The sequence below is a fragment of the Peromyscus californicus genome, unplaced genomic scaffold, assembly GCF_007827085.1.
Source record: "Peromyscus californicus insignis strain IS unplaced genomic scaffold, ASM782708v3 Scaffold_2__1_contigs__length_46816999, whole genome shotgun sequence".
NCBI classification, from domain to species: domain Eukaryota; kingdom Metazoa; phylum Chordata; class Mammalia; order Rodentia; family Cricetidae; genus Peromyscus; species Peromyscus californicus.
In genome coordinates, this window is record NW_026294540.1 from 20300257 (window position 1) to 20323856 (window position 23600).

The 23600-nt window shown below is 47.3% G+C and overlaps 1 protein-coding gene across 1 annotated transcript in view; it reads left to right on the forward strand.

The window, feature by feature from the left end:
- Crcp (CGRP receptor component) overlaps nucleotides 1–23279 on the forward strand; it is a 35253-nt gene extending 11974 nt beyond the window's left edge. Inside the window, exons 4-6 of the mRNA XM_052755566.1 lie at nucleotides 2727–2821; nucleotides 10228–10285; nucleotides 18368–23279. Of these exons, the coding sequence (XP_052611526.1) occupies nucleotides 2727–2821; nucleotides 10228–10285; nucleotides 18368–18517 (303 nt within the window). The 3' untranslated portion in view covers nucleotides 18518–23279. The remainder of the gene's footprint in view (nucleotides 1–2726; nucleotides 2822–10227; nucleotides 10286–18367) is intronic.
- Nucleotides 23280–23600: the final 321 nt, after the last annotated feature.

Sequence of the window (23600 nt, forward strand, 5' to 3'; positions counted from 1 at the left end):
GTTAGGGTTCCCTTAGAGGAATGGAAGTAATGGGATGAAAAACATCTCACACACACACACACACACACACACACACACACACACACACACACACACAGTCAGCTTTAACATAGTATCAACAGTAGACTCACACCGAGAGCTGAGAACCCGATAATCCCTTGGTCCTTGAGACTCTGTGCCTCAGCAACAGAATAGTTCCACAATTGCCGTCTTTCACCTGGGGTGGGAGCAACTGGCAGTTGCTCGGTCCACTAGGCTGGGTGCCTAAGCAGTCTCTATTTGGCCCTGGCAGCCCAGAGGTTTCCTGGAGAGCTGCTGGCCCCTAGTCCATGATGAAAGCTTGGACGCACTGGTTCTGATACAGCGTAGGAATCGGCAGCAGCAGCAGGGCAGGTTAACTCAGCAGTAGAGGGAGGCTACGTGAGCAGAGGCGAGGTGACCCTTCTTCTCCATGCCCTTTAGTGTCTGGACTACCAGCAGAAGGTGCCACCCATAAACGGGTGGGACTCCCCACACCAGTCAGGTCAGTCAGGACTTCTCTAGGCGAGGCTTCCTGCTCAGGTGGTTCGAATCTGTAGCAGGTTGACATTAAGACCAACCATAATAAGGGGTGTTGGTAGTGACCACAGCAGACCTCACATGCAGATGGAAGTTGATGTTTGCTCCGAACATAGCCTTGTCTCTTTCACACAAGTCATGGCAGACCCTCTGAAAAGCCATCAAGGGAAATGCTCTCCCTTTGGCTTACATGGATATGTTTGTGGGATCATCTAGAGTTCATTGTGGCTTGTGATAACAACAAAAAAACAAAAACAAAAAGCCAGTATAGACTGTTGAACATAGTCCTGTGTGTTCAGGAGCCACAACAGGCAGCAGAGATGGTTATATCTTTTCCCCAAGGCATCTAGGGAGGCATCAGAATGGCTGTGCTGACATGGTGCCCACTAACTGATGGTCCTCTAACTCAGGGAGGCCCCAGCCATAAGGGAGAGCTTGACAGCTACCAATGAGGGGTGAGACTGCCTTGTTCTACAGGGTCTTTGCTTATGTATAGGAAAACAGACATCAGAGCAGTGCTTATAATGAGAGCAGACACAACACTGACTGACAATAGTTTTCAGTAGTGTTGGAGCAGTGCTTGACATCTGTCCAGTGCAAGGAGAGATGGGGTCCCCTCATCTGTCTCAGGTCTGACGCTGTTAAATTCACAGTGACAGTTTGCTACAAGGAAAGGATTCAGATTAAAATTAGCCAAGAGAATAAAAAAGAGGGGAATACCCAAGTCATAATTTCCCCTGTCCTCACACATGGACTTGGGTCATTTTACTTTCCTAAAGTTGGTGTGTGGCCATAGCATGGAACGCTGCCATCAGGGAAGCCCTGCTGGGTTGTGATGTTCAATGGTCTTGCGGCTAGCTAACCCATGCTGGAAAACTGCACAGGTGGGGCCAGCTGCTAAGTTAGGTCGATAAGCATACGCAGTAGGACCCAGGGACCCAGGCACCCAGGCATAACGTTCCAAGGACCTGGAGATCACCACCTACAAGTCTAGGACAAAGGCCAGAACTGCTCTTTGTGCAAGGCTAAATTCTTCCCCTGCCCCTCTTTTCTTCAGTTTTTTTGAGATAGGGCCTCACTGTGTAACTTTGGCTGGCCTAGAACTCACACACCAGCCTGGTTTGGAACTCATAGAGATCTGTCTGCCTCTGCCTCTGCCTCTTTAGTGCTGGGTTTAAAGGCATGTAAAAGGAAGAAAGCAAAACTAATTCATAAGGTTGTTCTCACCTAACCTATTTTGAGAATTGAAAGGAAATAGCAAGAAAGCATTACATTAAAATGATGTATAAACTGAAACTTGACATTAGAACTTAAAGACAAGTCAGCAAAAACAAAATCAAAACTCCGTAAGTGTTGGGCTAGAGATGTGACTCCATGCTAGAACACTTGGCTCTCTTGGGGCTGAAGTGATGGCTCAGCAGTTAAAAGTGCTTGCTGATTGCTCCTTAGAGGATCTGAGTTTGGTTTCTCCACCTGCGCTGGGCAGCTCACAACCACCTCTAACCAAGTCCAGTGTCGGGATCAGTGTCTCTTTCCTCTGCACCTGCGCTCTTAGATACACACTCACATGCACACACACATCTAAACATATAATTGAAAAATAAAAAAATAACTCTTAAAGTCTGAAAATTGTAGAATATTACGTTATAACACTGCTTTCCTTATTCAGATTTATTTTCTCAAGGTTTTATGTATATAAGTATTTTGATTGCATGCATGTTTGTGTACCATGTGCATGCCTGTTTGCCTGTGGAGGTTAGAGGAGGGTGTCAGATCCCTGGAACTGGAGTTACAGCAAGTTGTGAGCCACAGTGTAGATGCTTAGGATTGAACCTGGGTCCTCTGCAAGAACAGTATGTGCTCTTAACCGCTGAGGCATCTCTCTAGCCCCTTACTCAAATTTCTATAGCCTGGGGCTCCAAATGGCTCAGTGGTTAAGAGCACATTCTGCTCTTGCAGACGGTCCAAGTTTGATTCCCAGCACTCATGTGGGGTGACTCAGCTGCTTGGAACTCTGGTTTTAGGAGGTTCTGAAGCCTCTTGCCTCCAGAGTTATCTGTACTCAAGGGCACATACACACATAGACTCACATAATTAAAAATAAATCTTTATCAAAACCCTCAAAATTTCTCTATCTTATGCCTTTCTTTTGTGAATTTGTTTTTTAGACATTAAAATACATATCAAAAACGCCATGCAGGAACCAGAGTCCCGAGATTGTTCAAGAATTCCTCACAGCAATGAAAAGCCACAAGCTGACCAAGTAAGTTACCTCAGTAGGTAACAGGAAACACAAACCTCAGTGAGGATAATGTCTTAGAACAGCTGTCTGCAGCAGCTGCATCTGCATTCAGTCACACTTTGGCCTCATAATTGCACACAGTACTGTTGTTTTTCGTTTGTTTGTTTGTTTGGTTTGGTTTCTCTGTGTAGCCTGTCTGTCCTGGAACTCACAGACATCCACCTGCCTCTGCCTCCCAAGTGCTGGGATTAAAGGCGTGCGCCACCATCGCCTGGTGTACACAGTACTTTTTTAAGATAGGATCATGGTATTGTGGGAAAAGACAACTGAGAATTAGACACATGGCCTTGTAGAGCCACAGCATGCTTATCCCAGAGTCTTTTCTTAGTGTCCCGGTTCCTAGAGCTCTTTACCTCCTGTCAGTACAGCCACATTAGATTGGAGTAGGATTCAGAATTACAGTATTGGCTCCCCCAAGATCCAGCTATACCACTCTTGGGCATATACCCAAGAAATGCTCAACCACACCATAAGAGCACTTGTTCAGCTATGTTCATATCAGCATTGTTTGTAATAGCCAGAACATGGAAACAACCCAGATGCCCTTCAACTGAAGAATGGATAAACAAAATGTGGTACATATACACAATGAAATACTACTCAGCAGAGAAAAACAATGGCATCATGAGGTTTGCAGACAAATGGATGGATCTAGAAAAAAATCATCCTGAGTGAGGTAACCCAGACTCAGAAAGACAAACATGGTATGTACTCACTCATAGCAGGATACTAGACATGAAACAAGGATGACTTGTCTGCTACTCACATCACCAGGGAGGCTACCTGGAAAACAGGACCCCAAGAAAGACACAGGGATTGCCCAATGACAGAGAAATGGAAGAGATCTACATGAACAGCCTGGTCATGAGTGGGGGTAATGAAAGGCGAGGGTTGAGGGAAAGAGAGCTTGGGGGAGCGGGAGATCCCAGCTGGATCAACAACAGAGAGGGAGAACAAGGAATAGGAGACCATGGTAAATGAAGACCACATGAGAATAGGAAGAAGCAAAGTGCTAGAGAGGCCCACAGAAATCCACAAAGATACCCACACAACAGACTGCTGGCAATGGTCGAGAGACAGCCCGAACTGACCTACTCTGGTGATGGGATGGCCAAACACCCTAATTGTTGTGCTAGAAACCTCATCCAACTACTGAGGGATCTGGATGCAGAGATCCATGACTAGGCCCCGGGTGGATCTCTGGGAGTCCAATTAGCGAGAATGAGGAGGGTTTATATGAGCGAGAATTGTTGAGACCAAGGTTGGATAAAGCACAGGGACAAATAGCCAAATGAATGGAAACACATGAACTATGAACCAATGGCTGAGGGGTCCCCACTGGATCAGGCCCTCCGAATGGGTGAGACAGTTGATTGGCTTGATCTGTTTGGGAGGCATCCAGGCAGTGGGACCAGATCTTGTGCTCATTGCATGAGTTGGCTGTTTGAAACCTGGGGCCTATGCAGGATTGTTTGGCTCGGCCTGGGAGGAGGGGACTAGACCTACCTGGACTGAGTCTACCAGGTTGACCTCAGTCTGTGGGGAAGGCTTTGCCCTGGAGGAGATGGGAATGGGGGGAGTGTTGGGGGGAAGGTGAGGGGGACGGGAGGGGGGAGAACAAGGGAATCCGTGACTGATATGTAGAACTGAATTGTATTGCAAAATAAATTAAAATAAATTTAAAAAAAAAGAATTACAGTATTGGGTTTCGAGTGTAGCTCAGTGCTAGTGTTTACCGAGCATGTATGAGGAGGTATCGTCCCCAGCACTATTGGAGGTTTGGGGTTGTAGGGAGAGAGAGAGAGAGGACAGGCAAAAAAAAAAAAAAAAAAAAAAAAAGAGAGAGAGAGAGAGAGAGAGAGAGAGAGAGAGAAAATGAAAATACTTTTTTATAAGGTTGATCAACAAAATTACCTGGCATTTGTGTTTGCTTGAGGTAGAGGCAATTTGATTATAGTCTGTCTGCATGTCAGGTGCCTCCCAGAAACTTTTTTTTGGACTTTGATATGTGAGTTCAGTTTACAAAAGCTAAAAACACAGGTTAAGGGTTCATATTAGGAAAAAACTAGTCCATGTCCTTTAGGATTAGTGCTAGTGTTGATAACTTCCAAAAGCTGCTTTGTAAATCATTGGCTGGTTGGTTGGTTTTTTTGGTGTTTGATGGTATTAGGATCAGACCCAGTTGAATCTACATAAACTTAAAGCACACTGCAATAGAGGATTGACTGGCTCCCTTTTCCAGTTTGCTGTCTTCAAACTCATCATCTGTCAAGTCTCATGTAACCTTTTAAATCGTCACCTCTTGCTTCTCTGACTGCCTGGGCAGAAGCTCCTGGCAGTGCTGTACAGTGGCCAGTAGAGGGAGCCAGCAAGCTTCTTCACCAAGGCTGGCTTCCGTCTCTTGGCTGGTGAAGGGGCTGCTTGCCAAATAAGATGCGGACCAGCCTTGCTAGCCGGTGCATTTAAGACAGGAACCACATTTAAAACCAGGTTTAATGTGTCCTCTAAATCTTGAAATCACCTTCCTTCTGTTTTGTTCAGGGGATCCGTTCATTACTTTGCTTAGATATCTTCGCCACTGGAGTCCTTGAGGGTAGGCTAGGAGCTGTGTTTTGTTTGACCTCGTAGACTTCATCAACAAAACAATACAGTTGGAATTCAACTCCAAGTCACGCTGTGTGTCATGGAATTTTTTATTTAGTGTGTTACCCCAGTCTCCACCAAACTGATTCTTTAATATTTTAGATTTGGCCTCAGCTCTTTATTTCTCAGTGCCTAACTAGTAATCCCTGCTCCTATCCTGCGATCACCCTTGTAAGGACACACCCTCACAGGCCAGCTCAGTTAGGTCTGTAGTAATTCTGCACACGTTACTCCAGGGCTTTGATGCTGTATTTTTGGGACGTGGCCCTCAGACCGGCAAAGCCTCAAGTGTGGATGATGGATTTTCAGGTTCCCTAGTGGTCTCCCCGGGTCTGCTCTCAGAACACAAACTCCTGCTTCTTGTGGCCTCAGAACTGAACAAGCGTCTACTAGAAGTCGAGGCTTCCCTAGCCCTTCCTTTAGCTTCCCCTTCAGATACATTTGTATTGTGTCAGCCCTGTCTCTCAGTGCTGTGAGGGAGGGGACACGGTGGAGAGGACTCAAGTGTCAGTTTTAGGGTACTCTTTCATTTATAAGAGGTGATGGTAAGATAAAGGAAGACTCCAGATTCAGGTGAGGAAATACCATTTGCTAGGCAAGGTGTGGAACTGGGAATTGGCCTGAGGCTTTTCTGTATCGTGTCTACAAGCTGGTTGGACCATTTAGTGGAAGTGCAGCCGTATGAGGATAGACTGCTGAAGAGCAGAGTTCTCAGGGTTCTTGGGGGGGAACTAGGGAAATTCATACCAGAACCTTTGGGAGGACCATGGCTGAAAAGACGGGCCAGTGATTAAGAGTTCTTGTTCTTGCTGAAGACCGGGGTTTAGTTCCCAACACCTTCGGCCCTCCTGGGAATGGCATGTGTGTATTTATGTGTACTGCCTGACATCCATGGAGGGCAGAAGAAAGTGTCAGGTCCTCTGAAACAGGAGTTATAGAAAGTTGTTGGCCTTCATGTGGGTGCTGGGAACCAAACTTGGGTCCTCTGCAAGAGCTCTTAGCTACTGGGCTGTCTTTCTGGTCACAAGATTTCGGTCTTTTAAAAGGCATTCACTTACAAGAGGGAAGTATATTGAAAAGTGGAAGGGCTCAGGGTGGAGCTGCTGTCCTGTAACCAAGAGGTTGGAGGGATGTAAAGTAATGGTGAGGAGAGCACACTTCAAAGAAACGTAAGCAGAAGTACCTGGAACTGAGGGTTGGCAGTGGGTGAGAAGTGAGGGGTGGCTCCCAGATTTCTCAGCGTAGGCTCTTCCAGATGAGACGTGCAGGGAGGAGCTAGTTTGTTGGAAAGAGTAGTCACGATGCATCAGATGCACTGTTTTCAAAGCGTCTGGTATGTCTACGTGGAGATGTGTGGGAAGCACTTGGCTACAGAGGTCTGGAGCTCTGCTCACATGGCTTGGAAGCATGAATTTCTCCAGCAAAACCTCTAGTAGCTACTGAGATAGTGCATTTTGTGTGAGGAAATCGGTAAGAGGTTTGGAGGGGAGAAAGGACAGTGTGGCATGCTAGGACTGAGCAAAAGAAGAGAACCCTGAAAGACACGGAGAGGGACTAGTCAGAAAAGAAGTGGATACTCAAGAGTGACATGGTGGAGTCCATGGGGGTAGATGTCTGAAGGAAGCAGTGGCTGGCAGTGGCACATCAGAGCTAGGATGCCTTGGTTTATGCGGTGCTGGCAGTGGAACCCAGGGCTCTGTATATGTTAGCCAGGAACCCCACAGCTCAGCCACATCCCCAGCCTGCCTCCCTCAGCTCTGCCCAGAAAATCCCCAGGGCTCAGTGCAGAGTCTCCCTTCCTCCCCCACCTCTCCTCCCTTTGTTTCCTTTCATCTTTTCCCCTCCTCCTGCCTCCCCATCCTACAGGGATCGAACACAAGGCCTCCTGCTTGTGGGGCCAGCACTCCATCCACTGCTGTGAAATCTCGTTTGTACATGGTTTCGGGGATTCTGAGGAGTAGAACTTGACCATGTGTGCTGTAGTAGTACCTGAATTGATGGTGAAACTGTTGTGGGGCAGTCATCATGCTGAATGTTTCTCCTAGAAGCATATAGCTAACATGATCTGTGGTGGCTGAGTCCCTGTCTGGACTGCTGGGAACCTTCCACTTGTTACTTCCTATCTCAGTATTAAAAGTGGTTTTTTTTTTGTTTTTTTTCAAGACAGGGTTTCTCTGTGTTGTTTTGGTGCCTGTCCTCAATCTGTAGACCAGACTGGCCTGCAGAGATCTGCCTGGCTCTGCCTCCCAAGTGCTGGGATTAAAGGCATGCGCCACTGCCACCCAACTAATCGTGTTTTAAGTGTAAAAAAATTCAGTTAAAAGTGTTTCCTGTTTGGAAGCCAAATGGAAAACAGGCAGTAAATGATGGTAGCAGCCACTTCAAATATGAGATGGTTACTTCTCCTAACCTTCATGTGCTCCAAGTGCTACTCTAATTTGTTTTACAGATGTGAACCTGGGGTCTGGGGAGGTGCATAACTCAAACTGCTTCTCAAACATCTGCCTAAGGCAACTGTGGCCTTTCATCTTTGTCCAGAGTATCTTTAGATTCATTTGTGTTGAACAGAACTAAAGGATGAGTGTGGAGCTCCAGGGTCAGGCCAGAAAGAATGTTGAACTGTATCCCCTGTGTGGGATGGGGAAGGTGGAGTCATTCCCTTCCCTTGACGTCCTGTCACTGGACCAGGAGAGATGGCTCAGTGGTTAACTTCACTTGCTGCCCTTGCAGAGGACTTGGTTCCCAGCACTCACATGGAGACTCATGACTATAACTCCAGTTCATGGGATCTGATGCCCTCTTCTGGTCTCCATATGTGGTGCACATAATATACTTGCAGACAAATGCTTGTACACATAAAATAAAATTAATCTTGGAAATCCTGTCACCTTTTAACCTCTTCAACAGAGGGCTGAGTATCTCTTGTGACAGATGATAATTGCTACTGGGCATGGTGCCCTGTAATCCTGATGGGAGGTGGAGGCAGGAAGATCAGGTATTAAAGTCATCCTTGGTCTCCTACCAAGCTTGAGGCCAGATGGTAATTACTGCCTTCAACTGTTACTTAAATCTCTTAGGGAAATTTACAACTAGCCCAGGCTGGCTCAAATTTGATATCCTGTCTCAGCCTCCCCAGTTCTGAGATAACAGGCCTGAGCAGCAGTCATGCCTGGCTTTTTATTTACTAAGATAATTCAAATCTGAGTAACACTGTTATGTTAGTTACTTTCTCCTTGCTGTGTAAACGCCTGACAAAAGCCATCTGAGGGAGGAGGGTGTGGTCCACCACGGTGGAGAAAGCATAGAGAAAGCATAGCGGCAGGGTGGGCGGAGCCAGTCACAGTGCAGCTCCGTCTGGACTCAGAGATGGATGCGGTGCTCAGCTCACTTTCTTTTTATTCAGTCCAGGACCTAGCTGTGGGATGGTGGCATTCATAGTTAGGAGGTGTCATACCACCCCAGTTAATACAGCCTAGAAACTGTCTCATAGGCATGTCCAGAGCTTTGCTTCCATGATGATGATAAATCCAGTCAAGTTGACAATACAAATCAATCATCACATACTGGAATCCTAGCATCTGAGTTCAAGGTCATCCTCAGCTAGATAGCAAGTTCAAGGCCAGCCTGTCATAAAAAATAAAACTGAGATGTCTCAGTGGGTAAAGTACTTGCTGCTAGGCTTGAACACCTGAGTCTGATTCCTGGAATCCACATGGCAAAAAGAGAAACAACTGCATGTTGTCCTCTGACCTCCACATGTGTGCTGTGGTACACACACACACACACACACACACACACACACACACACACACACTAAATGTTTAAAAATTCTTTTAAAAGAAAGCAAAACAAATGTGAGCAATGTATAATCTTACTCTCAAAACTGAGTTTTTAGCCATTTCTAAGCAGTGACTAACCAATGAAAATAATTTTGTTTATCTTTTCTTTAAATTGAATTTAAAAAGCACTTTCTCATTTTCCAAATAAAATTAGTGTAACAAATATGGGGAGTTCTTGTTGTTTTGTATTTTTGAGACAGGATCTTACTTTATAGATCAGACTGGCCTCTGACTCACAGAGCTCTGACTGCCTCTGTCTCACAAGTGCTGGGATTGGAGGTTTGTGCCACCACATGGCAGGTGTTGTCCTTTAAACATGCTTTACATTCTCTTATTTGTTCTGTGTGTGGGTGTGCGGTGTGTGTGTGCTATAGTGCAGTATGTAGAAATCAGTTTTCTCTTAAAGAATCCAGGCATGGAGCTCCAGCCATTAGGTTTGCAGGGAAGTGTCCCTACCGACGGAGTCATCCTAAAGTCTGGGGGCTGGAGAGATGGCTCAGAGGTTAAGAGCACTGGCTGTTCTTCCAGAGGTCTTGAGTTCAATTCCCAGCAACCACATGGTGGCTCACAACCCTCTGTAATGAGATCTGGTGCCCTCTTCTGGTGTGTAGGGATATATGCAGGCAGAATACTGTATACATAATAAATAAATTTAAAAAAAAATAACAAAAAACGCTCTCCTCTGCTGTTGCTCCCTTAGGAAGCACTGTGCCTGCGTTCCCTGCAGGAAGCTGGCATGTCCGGAGTCCCTTCCTCTCCTGATTCTTCCTTATTACAGGGCCATGTGGCAGGGATTCTCCAGTTCTTTCCTGACAGTAACTTGATCAAGACCCAAGGTCCTCAGGGCATGAGAGTTTTAAGCAGTTCATGTTTTTCTTTTGACAGAGCTGAGAAGCTTCAGCTGCTGAACCACAGGCCAATGACTGCTGTCGAGATCCAGCTGGTGAGTGGGAGAGGGTTGCAGCACTCAAGGGGTTGTTTTGTGGGTCTGAGATGCAGAAGGACACAAGCCAGGACTGCACACATCCCATGCCCTAAGTGAGAGGAGAGCCTGGAGGCCTCACCAATTGGTCCTCGTTAGTGTGGACCTGAGAGTGGGAAGCTGGGAATGGAATTCCTCCATGGCTCTGGCAGCCTGTGTCCTCTGCTGCTCTAGGCCTTCTGGCCGTGGCTTGCCTGGAGGAGGTAGAGCCAACCAGCTGTTGCATTCAACGTTCAACTCCGAGTGTCCCCCATTCCCTCCTGTCCGCCTCTTCCTTTTTCTCGCATGTGGTCCTCTTCTCCTGCCCTCCTGGGCCAGCCTCGAAGCAGCAGCTCTTGCTGTAGCTGAGGCCCAGTTGTCCCCGCGTTCTGCTTATTTTCTCTCTCCACCACTTAGCATTCACTTCTGTCGACGTTTCAGAACTCACCCCTGCAGTTATCTCATCCTTCTCCCTGTCGACAAGCATGTGTGACCACGCCTGGCTTACAGATCACTTTCTAAAACCATAAACGCGGTCTCATTTCCCTGCAGAAGGGTCTCGTGGAGCCTAGGAATTTGTCAGGTCAAATTGCTGTCGCAGTAGGGCTTCAGCCACGGTGGCCGAAGGTAGAGCAGGGTGGTCTAGGGAGAAAGTGAAGGCAAGGCCAGTGAGAGAGGCTCCTCACGTGCCGTGTGGCAGGTCCCTCCTGTTACACAGGGAGGGCCTCAGGTTAAGCAGGTCCTGTCGCCACCAGGAAAATTAGTAAAATAGTTTCCAAAGTTTGTCTTAGAGATATTCAGCTCTTAAGCAGGGGTTGGTGGCACATGCCTGTGATCCCACTGTTGGGGAGGCAGGAGTAGAGGATGAAAGTTTGAAGTCAGTTCGGGTCACATAATAAGCTCCTTTCTTGAAAAATCCATGTAATAGAAAATGAGAACAGAAGAAACAGTTGGGTCTTTGTAAACTTTACAAAGTATTGAAGACAATGGCCAAAGAACCTCCATGATCTTCAGAATTCATTTAAAGCATTTCAAAGGTTATAAAGTAGTTAATTTTTGACTACAACCTTCATTGTCTTCCCAGAGTTGCTTCTGTCCCTCGAACGCGCCCGAAGTTAAATTATAAACATTCCTTCCGTTCTGGGGAGCTTCCTGGGGGACTTGGCCTTTGTGCTAAACAGAGGTCCCCATCTGTGTGTCCTCATTGTTGTAGATGTTAGACAGATTCAGCTTACAGGAGAGGGAAAGATCAAGAAACCAATCTCTGTCCCTTGGGTTAAGGATCACATGTTGGGTCTCCTCCAACTTTAATCAGCACCATATGCTGTTCGTGGCCGAGTGACAGATGGAGAGGGGAGATGAGGGATTAGCATGGCTCCATCCTGAGCCTGCGGAAAGCTCCAGGGTTGCCTGGTGAGAGAGCTGATACTGAGTGCTCTGAGCGCGTTAGACACGGTCCCAGGGCCTTGTCCATGCCACTTTCAGTGTTGGAGGAGGACGAATATTCTCACCTTCTTACTCCAGAGGACCGGTCCTTGACTTTGTTCCTCTTCTAAGCCCTGTTTCCAGAGACAGAGATGAGAGGGGATTTGCTAGGGGAGTAGGTCACAAGGTTATGGGAGCACAGAGGCCCCCAGAAAGCCATCTACAAGCTAAAGACCCCAAGATACTGGGAGATTGGCTCAGTCCCAGTGTGAAGTCCTCAGAATCAAGGACGCTGATGGTTTAACACAGTCTGAGGCCACAGGGCTTGAGAGCTGAGGGTGGACTGGCCCTGTCCTGCCTCCAACCGCTTAGGTGGTGCTCACCTGCATTGGCAGTAGACATTCTACACCAAGTCCATTGACTCACACACAGGCTTCCAGAGACCCTCACAGATGCACCCAGAGCCTTACCAGTTGACCCCAGGTGTGTTTTGGTGCAGTTAAGTTGACACCTGGAGTCACCCGTCACACCTGGTGAGATTAGTGTGCTGTTCCCTCAGATGTTTCTTTTTCTACAAACTCTTATTTCCCTGCAGCTAAACTAGTTTCTAGTCAGATTTTTTTCCTACCCTAGAATTGGCTGTAAAAGATAGCAAGCCATTTACCAGAGCAGCATCCATCTACCCGAGAACGTGAGGGATGAGGGTTTCACAAAGGTTAGGGAACAAAGAACTTAATGCTTCCCTGTAGTAACTACAGCCGTGTGTTCTCCCCAGACTCAGAAAGTGGCTGCACCACCCACGCTTGTTAGAATCCGGTTGAGAGCAAGAAGTGCCTCAGCTGGGGTTTGCGTGGTCCTTTGGTGGCTGTCCACTGACTGAGAGGCTCTGTGGAGAGGTGGGCCTGCTGTGTGACTCCAGCTTGCTCTGCTGGGGTCCATTTGGAACAGTCTAGGAGCCCTCTGAAGGGGGCCCCGAACCCTGTGAATGCACAGATCATTGTCCTGCACAGCATTACTACTTGTGTCCATTGAATTCCGTGGCTTACTAAACAGCCCTCCAGGCCCCGCTCCTGCTCGCTGTAGGCATTACTTTAACTGAGAAGAAGCTGGTGTTTCAAGGCTGAGTGGACCCTGGACCACACAGCTGCAAGTCATGGCTGCTGCTACAGCCGAGTTTTCCAAGATGAAGTCTGTGCTTAGTATTGGAACCTTATTCCAACCAAGATGTCTCAGTTAAGGTCCAAGTTTCAACACAGAATTGATTTATATTTCATATATACTGTAACATATGTATTGAAAGCAATTGTATACAGTATTTTTTGTAAGATCTTGCTTTTATTGATTGATTGATTTTCTGCAGCCTGTCAAATGAGGTCAGATAGAAATTTCCATCTAGGTGGAGAGCAGTTTTTGTCAAGTCTTACCTAAGGAAGTGTCGTGTTAGTGTTCAGAAAAGTTCCAATACTAAGGTGGTGGTGTGGAAGAAATGGCTCAGTGGGTAAAGCACTCACCCCACAAGCTTGAGGACCCGAGTTCAGATCCTCCAGACTCACATAAAGCTGTTGTGTAGTGTATGCATCTGTAATCCTAGGGCTCCTCTAGGGAGATGGTTGGCAGAGAGGAGACTCCCTGGAAACAGACCGACTGTCCTGGCATGCATAAACAGCAAAGGGAGACCCTGGCTCAAGCTAGGTGGAAGGTGAGGGCGGGACCCCAGGTTGTCCTCTGACACACACTGTGGTGTACTCATTCAAGCATGCACGTGCTCGCATATACACTATGATGAAGTCTTCAAATTCAAGAAAAACAAAGCTTTACAATTGTTTTCAGGGCTACAGCATTTGATTTCTGATTACAGCTGTTGGCCTGTTAGGCTTGGTCATGTGAGGAAAGCTGTGTGCTGGGTCTGGCAGCTTACAGTGGGGAGCGGCCTCTTCTGGAGTGTTTGGCAGCCTCCAGGGATGAAGAGAACTTTGTGTGTGCAGAGATTGGTCCTTCACCAAGAGCTGTCTGCCTTCTAGCACTTGGGATTCTAGGTTTTTGTTTGCTTTTATATTGTGAACAACTTGACACGTTGGTACTGGAGAACAATGAGCTTCTTATTTGGGCTCTTCTCCTGTGTTGAGGAGGACAGGTGAGGCAGGATGTAGTTGCTGCTTACCCTGGTGCTCCAAGAGGAGTAGGTAAGCTTGTTTCTTCCTGTGCCTGAGAACAGAGAATCTTAGGTTTAAAACTACCTTCCCAACTATAATTATCCCTGAGGCCTTAGTTCTAGTAAAGGCTTCTGTTGTTACCAGAGTTGGCGGAATCAGAGAGCTGTTGCCCTTTGGCTGAGGGCGACTCCTGATGGGCATTGCAGCTGCCAGACCCCGAGACAGTGATGCCAGGCATCGGCACTGGTTCTTTCGTTAAAAGGAAGGCCTCAGACGATCCCACCCACCCCACACCAGAGAACTCCATACTGCTGTACAGCATCAGTGAGAGAGGCTGTGGTGTTCCAGAAGGAGTTGGGATTGAACTTAAAGACCTGCGGCCTCCCTCCGTGTCGAGGCCCAGACAGAGCCTGTCTCTCTTTCCTCATCTGTCATTGTCTTGGCTTCAGGTTTCAAGGCTCCATAAAGTCAGTATGATTCAGTATGGTCAGTGTGATCCCAGCACGGCTCCTTGTATGCTGGAGCTCTTCACAGGTGCTTTGGCCGGGTGGTTCATTGGCCCTGTTTGCCATTATTCTCAGCTTACAGGCTTTCCTTTGGACTAAATAATCACATCAGGTATTCCCTCCAACCCCTCTCCTCTGGGGGCATACTGTGTTGGGTTCCTGCCATTCACTTTGTGTGTCTGATCTTAGAAAAATGATGTGCTTTTTTGAGGTAAGGTCTCCTGTAACCTAGGTTGGCCTCAAACTTAGTATGTAGTTGAGGCTGGGCTGATCTTGAATTCCTAATCCTCCTGTCCCTACCTCCCAAATACTGGCAGTAAAGGCATGTATCGACATACCTGTCTAAAAATGCATTTTTAAAGAATTGGGTTTTTTCACTTATTATTTCAAAACTTTGCATGACGTGTATTTTGGTCCTATTCTTTCCTGTCTCCCGACTCCTCTCAGATCCTTCCCACTTCCCTACCCTCCCAACTTCATGCTCTCCCTCAAAGGGAAAAAAAAACCAAAACCACACAAAAAATCAAAATCAACAAACAAAAAACCCTCAGTAAGACAAAAATTACCAAACTAAAACAAAAGGTATAAAACACCATGAAGTCTGTTTTCTGTTGGCCTATTCCTGTGCATGGGGCCTGCCCTGGAGTGTGAGGGGCATGCCGGTGTCTCTCCACTGGAGAACACTGACTGAGCTACCCCTTTCTTCTGTCTTGTCTTCAGGACCTACCGTTCTGTCTTTCATGGCTTTTGACCTGTTGATGAGTCTCACCTCTCAGCTTTTTGTTTGACTTCCTGAGCTTTTCATTTTATGCTTTATTTCAGGTTGGCTTTTCTTTACTTATTAAAGTCTACTTCCATATCTCAGATTGTTGTCATTATTTCATTCAACTGAGTGTTTTCATGGTCTTCATTAAGACATTCATCATATCCTTTTGAAGGTCCTTGAACATATTCATAATTGTTGTTTTGAAGACCTTATTTTTTTTTTTTTTTTTTTTTTGGTTTTTCGAGACAGGGTTTCTCTGTGTAGCTTTGCGCCTTTCCTGGAACTCACTTGGTAGCCCAGGCTGGCCTCGAACTCACAGAGATCCGCCTGGCTCTGCCTCCCGAGTGCTGGGATCAAAGGCGTGCGCCACCACCGCCCGGCTGAAGGCCTTATTTTTCACTTCAATTAAGTTGCTTTTCCTGGGGCCTGTTACAGTAGGGTGCTGGCTTCTGGGGGAGGCATATTGTCTTGGTGGTTCATGCTTGTATTTGTGCTGGGATGTAAGATGTGGAGTTAGGATGCTGGTGGTGCTTCTTGGTGTAGAGATTTGGTTTGGCCTTTGTTTGGTGGGTATTCTGTTCTCTAGTTACTGTCACCCCAGTGTTGGGCCTCGCCAGGTGAAAGCTGTGGGGTTCCTGGTAGATGACGTGTCTGTGGGAGTCACAAAGGGATGGAGGTGTGCTGGAAGGAATGGTCCCCTTGAGACCTGGCCTCCTGGTGCTGATCCAGGGTCCCCCTAGTTATTCCCTGCCGCCCCTTCCAGCCATTCCTTCTGAGAGCTGTTTCTTGTTCAGTCAAGAAGGGTTTTTTTGTTTTTTGTTTTTTTTTGAGCTGAGGACCGAACCCAGGGCCTTGTGCTTGCTAGGCAAGCACTCTACCACTGAGTTAAATACCCACCCCCGGTCAAGAAGTTTTATTTGGGCTGAAGACGGGATTCAGTTGCTGGAGTGCTGGCCTAGCAGGTGCAAGGTGTTGAACTCCTTTCCTGGCACTGCACAAGCCAGCCTGGGGGATGTACCTGATGATCGCAGCACTTGGGAGGTGGCAGCAGCAAAGTCAGAAATTCAAGGTTGTCCTTGACTACAGGGCAAGTCCGAGACCAGCCTGGGCTACTTGAGACCTTGTCTTAAAAAAATAAAAACTTGCCGGGCAGTGGTGGCGCACGCCTTTAATCCCAGCACTTGGGAGGCAGAGCCAGGCGGATCTCTGTGAGTTCGAGGCCAGCCTGGTCTACCGAGTGAGTTCCAGGAAAGGCACCAAAACTACACCGAGAAACCCTGTCTCAAAAAACCAAAAAAAAAAAAAAAACATGAAAATAAAAACTTTAGAAAATGGTTTGCTCAGGACAGTCTCTACTTAAAACACCCCAAACTATTCTTTAGCTATAGAAACAGTTTGGCTGAAAGGAAGGTGTTTTGTGGACCTGTGATGTGCTCTTGGCCGTGTCTTATGATGTCTTAAATCAGCCATACCGTGTAAGAGGAGGCAGTCAGACTGCCATCTTTTTGAAAGGTGTTCTTTCTGAAACACCTTTTTGTATCATTTGCCGTGTCTCAGAAGTTGCTGTGAGGAAACCTTCATCTGGGAAAGGTGTTTGTCACATGCTCCTGCCTCCTTGTGAACACAGCCCTTGAATACCTGCATACTTTTAAAGTTGTATTTTCATGAGGATGGAGAGTTAAGAGCACTTGCTGCTCTTCCAGAGGACCCAGGTTCAGTTCCCAGCACCCATGTGGCAGCTCACAACCATCTTGAACTCCAGTTTTAAGGGTCTGATGTGTCCTCCTGGTCTCAGCAGGCATCAAGCACACACATGGTGCACATGAAGGCAAAGTGTTAATTCACGTAAAAAATAAACATAAATTTAAAATCTTAAAGATTTAGTATTTATTTATGTAAGTGTTTGTGTGCCTGTGTCTTGTGTATATACCTGTGTGCGGGTGCATGTGGGTGCCTGCAGAGGCCAGAGGAGGGGCCTTGGATTTCTTGGAGCTGGAGTTGCAAGTGGTTGTGAGCTGCCGTGTGGCTGCTGGGAACGGAACTCGGGTCCTCTGCCACAGCAGCCAGTGCTCTTAACTGCTGAGCCATCATCTGCAGCTCCTCTTCTTCTGCTTACTTGTCAGACTCCTGTTCCGCAGGCTTTGGAGACCAGTAAGTTGTGTTAGTTGGCTTTCTCTTGCTTTAACAGAATACCTGAGATAATCAACTTACAAAGAAGAAAGATTTATTTTGCCTCATTGTTTCAGAGTCCATCGGAGTCCAGATGGCCCTGTTGCTTTAGGACTGTGACAATGATCATTGCTCACCTTGAGGAAACCAAAAGCAAACAGAAAAAAGTCCAGGGTCCCAGCACCCCTAATATCCTGACTTCCTCCCTCTAAGCCCCACTACTAAAGGTTTTTCCACCTCCCAGTAGTGCCATAGGCTGGGGTCTAAACCTTCCGTACACAGCACTTGAGGGACATTGAGGATTCAAACCACAATGTGGCATGTAGGAGCTGGGAGGCTTTCTACCTGGGCATGCCACACTGGGTGTCCAGTTCTGCTTCTTGCTAGGATTACAGTGAGTATTGAAAGAGATCATGTTTATAAAATTTCTAGTATGGTTGCGGGCACAGGAGGCCCCTGCAAAGTTCTGGGGAGTAGCAGGGGAAATGAGAACTGTTGCAGAATAGAAATTCTGTGACTCAGGAGAAGCAGCATCAAAGGAGTGGGTGACACCACTAGTGACAGAGTTACTGTTGTGAAATCCGAAAGTTTGTCTAAGGCCATGGCAACCCTAAAGGTGAATTTCTTTGCACATCCAACATACTAGTGTGTGGATGTGAAGGAAGTAGAATAGTTAGGATTTCCCTTTATTTAAAGAAAAGCAAGCTGGGCATGTGGGTGGCACATGTCTCTTTAGTTCCCGAACTCAGGAGACAGAGGCAGGCAGATTTCTGTGTGTTGGAGGACAGCCAGGACTACCTTGTCTCCAAAAAAGGAAAGAGTGGGTGGGGGAAGACAGACAGACACTCAGCTTCACAGACCCATTTTATGTGCTTGCTTTGGCTAGGTCTGGGATCTGAGCTGGCTTCATCCCGCTGTGGATCCTAGATGAAGACCTGACTGGCTCAGGACCAGGGTCTGGGCTGGCTCTGTGGACAGCATGGCTGGGGTGGGCCATGATGGGAGGCTTCCTTCTAAAGCCCTGACAGCTTCCTTTCCCTTGTAGATGGTAGAAGAGAGTGAAGAGCGCCTCACGGAGGAGCAGATTGAAGCCCTTCTGCATACTGTCACCAGCATTCTGCCTGCAGGCCCAGAGGACGAACAGAGTAAAAACACTAGCAATGATGTGGCCATGGAAGAGGAAGACCCAGCATAGATGTGCACAGCTGGCCAGGTTGTTCGTGAAGTTCGAAACCCCAGCAGCCATTTCCTGGATGTTCAGAGGATTGTGTATTTGGTTTTAGCCCCTCTCTCAATATGCCTGATCTCAGGGTGGGCTGGGAAACCACAGAACTAGGATAAAAAGAATCTTTGTGCCTTGGGATCAAGAAACATGGAGTCAGAGAAGGGCAGAGGACTCGAGATGAGGGAACGTGGCTCTGCAGCCCTCTGGGGCAGAAAGACTTCTGTGGTCTCTGCCACACTTGTACACAGTGGTAAGCCAGTCACGTGCTTTGGTGGCTGTGTTGTAGGCAATGGCAGGAGCTCGTGGGTGAGAGCAGAGCTGTGGGAATGGGCTCAGGTGGTTGAGAGCGCCCAGAGCTGCACACAGCTGCTCCAGGGGAATGACCCAGAGCTTAGCTCACTCTAGAGGAATGTCCTCAGCAGAAACAGGAGGTGAGAAAAGGAGATTAAGAGCCCATGCTGGTCTACATAGTAAGGAACACACATGTGAACACAGCTAACATGCATGCATGCCACATACATACAAAAAATTAGTCCGTTTTCTGTTGCTAAAAACAACTCTATAGCCTTGGTAAGTGACAAGAAAAAGAGACTTATTTTGGCTCATGGTTCTGGACCAAGGTCATAGGGCGTCCTGGGTATGGACCTCTTATTACTAGACTGCTGGGGTAGCATAGGATACCACCTGATGGAAAATGAGAAGCACTTGTTTATTTTCAGCCTCTTGTAGCCCAAATTGTCCTTGAACTCAGTATGTAGCCCACTCTGTCATCAGACTTTTGATGATTCTTCTGCCTCAGCCTCGTGAGTGCTGGGATTAAAAATGTGTGCCACTCACTTGAGAGACCAGGTAAAGGCCAGCCTGGTTCACATAGCAAGTTCCAGGCAGCCAGAGCTACACAGTGAGACCCTGTCTCATAAAAACAAAAATGAATCAGTGTGTGCCACCATACTTGGGGTGTGTGTGTGTGTGTGTTGGGGGGAGAGGAGGTTAGTTTCTTTTCATATTTAATAGGAGTTTAATGGAGTTACTATATAATGGGGAGATAGTTTCTCTCCAGACACCATAATCTATCAAATAAAATGTGCATTGCTAGGTATAGGTAATCTTTTTTGAGTCCCATAGATCTCCACCCCACCCCACCCCAAAACAATTAGAGGACATTGTCATGGCTCTTTAAAAGTCCATGGTATGACCCTTTTGCTAAGGACATTCTACAGTTGGGTCATAGGACATAAAGGAATCAGTGTGGCACTAAGCCACATGTTCTTCCTCCAGAAGTACTCAGTAGTGGTTCTTCATCAGAAGTATCAGATTCAGACTTTTCAGGACCTTCTTTCGTCCTCTCTTTCAGTCTTTCTCTTAGGTACTGGTTAAGAAACAAATACTGTGTGGCCTCTAGCTGGGCCCAGCTTTCCTCATGTGAGTCCCCAGGAAGCTGGAAATGGACAGGTGTATAGTCACTGTCACGGTTACTTTTTTCTTGGTCGTCTTTTCTGCATCCAGGACAGCATGCAGTGTGGTTTTCCTTCAGAGCTATTAAGTAGTGGCTCTTCCACAAGAGCGCCGTTAACTGCAGTTCTTCCAGAAAGCCCGCAAACTAGCTTTCTGTTTCTTTTTTGATGGGGCTGTCACCTTGTGTGTACTTTTGCTCCGTCAACATATCGTCACTCCTGTCCTCAGGAGGAAGTCCAGGAGGCAAAGATTCTCTGTCAAGTATCTTCATGGCTGGGTCTGCAGAGACGTACATTCTGGTATTTGTCCTGGTGTTTGTCCTTCAGAGGGATGAGCGGTGACTCTCCCTGAGGACCAACGAACTTCATGTCTTCTTAAAAGTTTCCAGCCCTCTTCTCTACCCTTCTTGTGGCCAGCTTGATCCCCTTGAAACCGTGATGAAGTTTGACCAAGAAACAGACATTTTCTTGTGCACAGAGATATAGTCTCTGTCATTAAATTTCATTTCTGGGTCCTCAATGTTTTCTTAGTAACAGAGTTAATGTCGCTGTCCTCTGTCGCTTGTCAGAGAGCCTGATAATGACTTCTGTTTGCTATTGTTTGTTTGTTTTGATTTTTTTTGAGACTCTTTTTTTCTTATAGTTTCAGTGTAGCCCTGGCTGTCTGAAACTCACTCTGTAGACCAGGTTGGCCTTACAGTCAGAGATCCACCGGCCTCTGGCTCTGCTGGAATTAAGGTGTGTGCCTCCACCTTCTGGATTTATTTTGTTTTTTTGGGACAGGGTGTCACTGTGTTGCTCTGGTCTGCCTCAAATTCACAGAGATCTACCTCTGAAAGAGGGAATAGCGCACCTCTGGGTTTATTTGTGAGGGTGTTTCCAGAGATAGATCATGAAGACTGAACTAGGCTCAATCCCTTCATGGATTAGAATGTGAATGGATTGTTGGGGCACGGTAGAAAGTCCTATCTGGGTGGAGGAAGTAGGTCTCGAGGAACATATCTTAGAGGTGGCTGTGTTGGCCTGTCCTCTTCCTATCATTTCTCCTCTTTGCTTCCGGTTGCCGTCTGCGCTCCCACCGCCATGATGTTCTGCCTCACACTAGGTCCAGAAACACAACCAACCCAGCAGCCACTCACTGACCCCTTAAACTGCTTTTGTCTAGCTTTGCTTACAAAAGTCTCTAGTATGGAGGGCAGCAATCGGTGGCTCACATGCATTGTTCCTGAGTCACAGATGAAGACCCTGACGCTAACAGGGAGAAAGAAGCGATGGCCTGAGGAATCAGAGCCAGAAAGCAGCAGAAATGGGGGTGCACACCCCAGGACTATCTGATCCAGATATAGACCCCAGATATAGATATAGATTGGATTGTCAGGCCTACTAATCAAACCTGGTTCTCTTCTTTCAATTGTTATTTATTAGCTGGGAGTTGAACCTAAGGTCTCATCCATGCTAGACAAGTGTTCTGCCACTGAGCCATGCCCCTGCAAACACTGGGGGTGCCTAAGAAAAGCTGTCTTGCTGAGCCCCACTTGTGGCTCCTCACTGGAGAATTCCAGGCAAGCACTCTCCCACTGAGTGGCACTCTTCAGGCCTTCCCTGATGGATTCTAGGCAAGTCGTACTGCTGAACTCTGTCCCCTGCCCTCTTTTTGAGACAGGCTTAGCACACAGGCTCATGATCCCCCTGCTCTAGCCCCCCAAGTAAGTCGCTGGTCTGAGGCTGCATCACCGTACTTGGTTAAGCAGTCCCTTTACTGATTTTTCTTCCTTGGGTTCTTGAATACTTCAGAACAATTGAAAGTGGTTTTTTAGTTAGGGTTTGTGTGTTTGTTGTTTTTGGATAGGGGTTTTTTGTTGTAGCCCTGGCTGTCTTAGAACTCGCTCTGTAGACCAGGCTAGCCTCAAACTCACAGAGATCCACCTGCCTCTGCCTCCCAAGCTGGGATTAAAGGTGTGTGTCACCAATGCCTAGCTGGTTAGGATTTCCATTGCTGTGACCAAACGCTATGACCAAAAGCAACTTACACTTGGACCACCACGGAGGAAGTCAGGCAGGAACTGATGTGAAGGCCGTGGAGGACCATTCTTACTGATTGATCCCTCCTGGTTTGCTCAGCCTGCTTTCTATCTGTTACCCAAGACCACCAGCCCAGAGATGGTACCCCTCAGAGATGGGCTGGGCCCTCCCACACCAGTGACTAATTAAGACGTGCACCACAGACTTTGATGCAGGCAAATTTTATGGAGCTATTTTCTCAGTTGAGGTTTCCTCTTCTACTGTAAAGAGTTGACATAAACTAGCCAGCAAAAGGGCAGAGCAGGCAGTCTTGGGGCTGGAGGCTGACATGCTGGGTGGTTATATTCTTTAGTCTGTAGTTAGTTCCTGGATGGAGCTACAGCTATTCCTGCCTAGAGCCTCGTTAGGCACCTGCATGACATGTCTTTGGTGTCCTATGTCATAGTTGGGTTGGTAATGGTGTTCATAGAATCAGAAGCTCCAAGTTGTCCTTTTTCAGGGCAGGCTGCAGGGGCCTGGAAACCTGGGAGATTTGGGGTTAAATATTCCAATTCTTTCCCAGTGAGGGCCTCAGAGGGGAGGCCCAGAGCATGCATAGGCAGGGTGGGGTCCTGGGGCAAGGAGCCAATGTCCTGAGTCATAGGGGAGCCAGGGAGTCAGGGCCAGGGCAAGGCGCACAATGCCAGAACTGCTGAAGGAAGGAAAGCCAGGGACTGCCCTAGCATGGATGTCAGCAGCTGGAGGCAAAGTCACAGGACGTAGCTGCAGTCAGGCTCGGGGCCAGGAACAGACCTGACAAGGCAAGGTCTCAAGGACTGGGCTAGGCGAGGCTGGTGTCTGCAGATCCCAGAGCTGCTGCCTGGTCTCAGGGTGGATGGTGGCCTAAGCCCGCTGGACTGATTGGTCCAGTGCTGGGAGTGCTCAAGACTAGGGAGGGAGGATCAGATAGGGGTGTGCCAGGCTGGGAGGGAGCACCACATAGGGTGTCTCTTGAGCTCTCCAGCTATGGTGAAGCAGCTCCAACAGACCCCTCAGGCCCAGCTTCTCTGGAGTCTTCTCAGTTGGGGGCACCGGATGCTGCAGCTCATGTGTGGCTTCTCCATTGACCCCAGCTTCTCTTTAGAGGTCCACTACATTTCTCAAGAGCCTTCTTCTATGTCATGACTTTTTCTTTTTTAAAATATGTGGAAACAAATTTATAAAATGTGATAAAAATAAAAGCAGGCGATATCAAAATAAATGCACGTTTCCTTGAATTCTGTGTGTGTGCATAAGCGCATGTGAGAGCGTGTACTGGTTTATGTGCGCATGTGTGCAGGTGGAGGTCAGAGGACAGCCTCGCGTGTTGTCCCTTGGGAAGCATTCGTCTTGGCTTTTGCCACGTTGTCTCGTTGGCCTAGAGCCCACCACTCAGTCTGCTGTCTAGTCTCTGCCTCTGCATTCTGGGGTTACAAATTTGTATCATCACACCTGGCTTGTTTTCTATTTTTGTTTTTTGTAAATTACATTTGTTTATTATGTGTGTCGGGGGATGCCATGGTGTGCATTTAATGACCATCTTTAGCTGCACGGCGAGT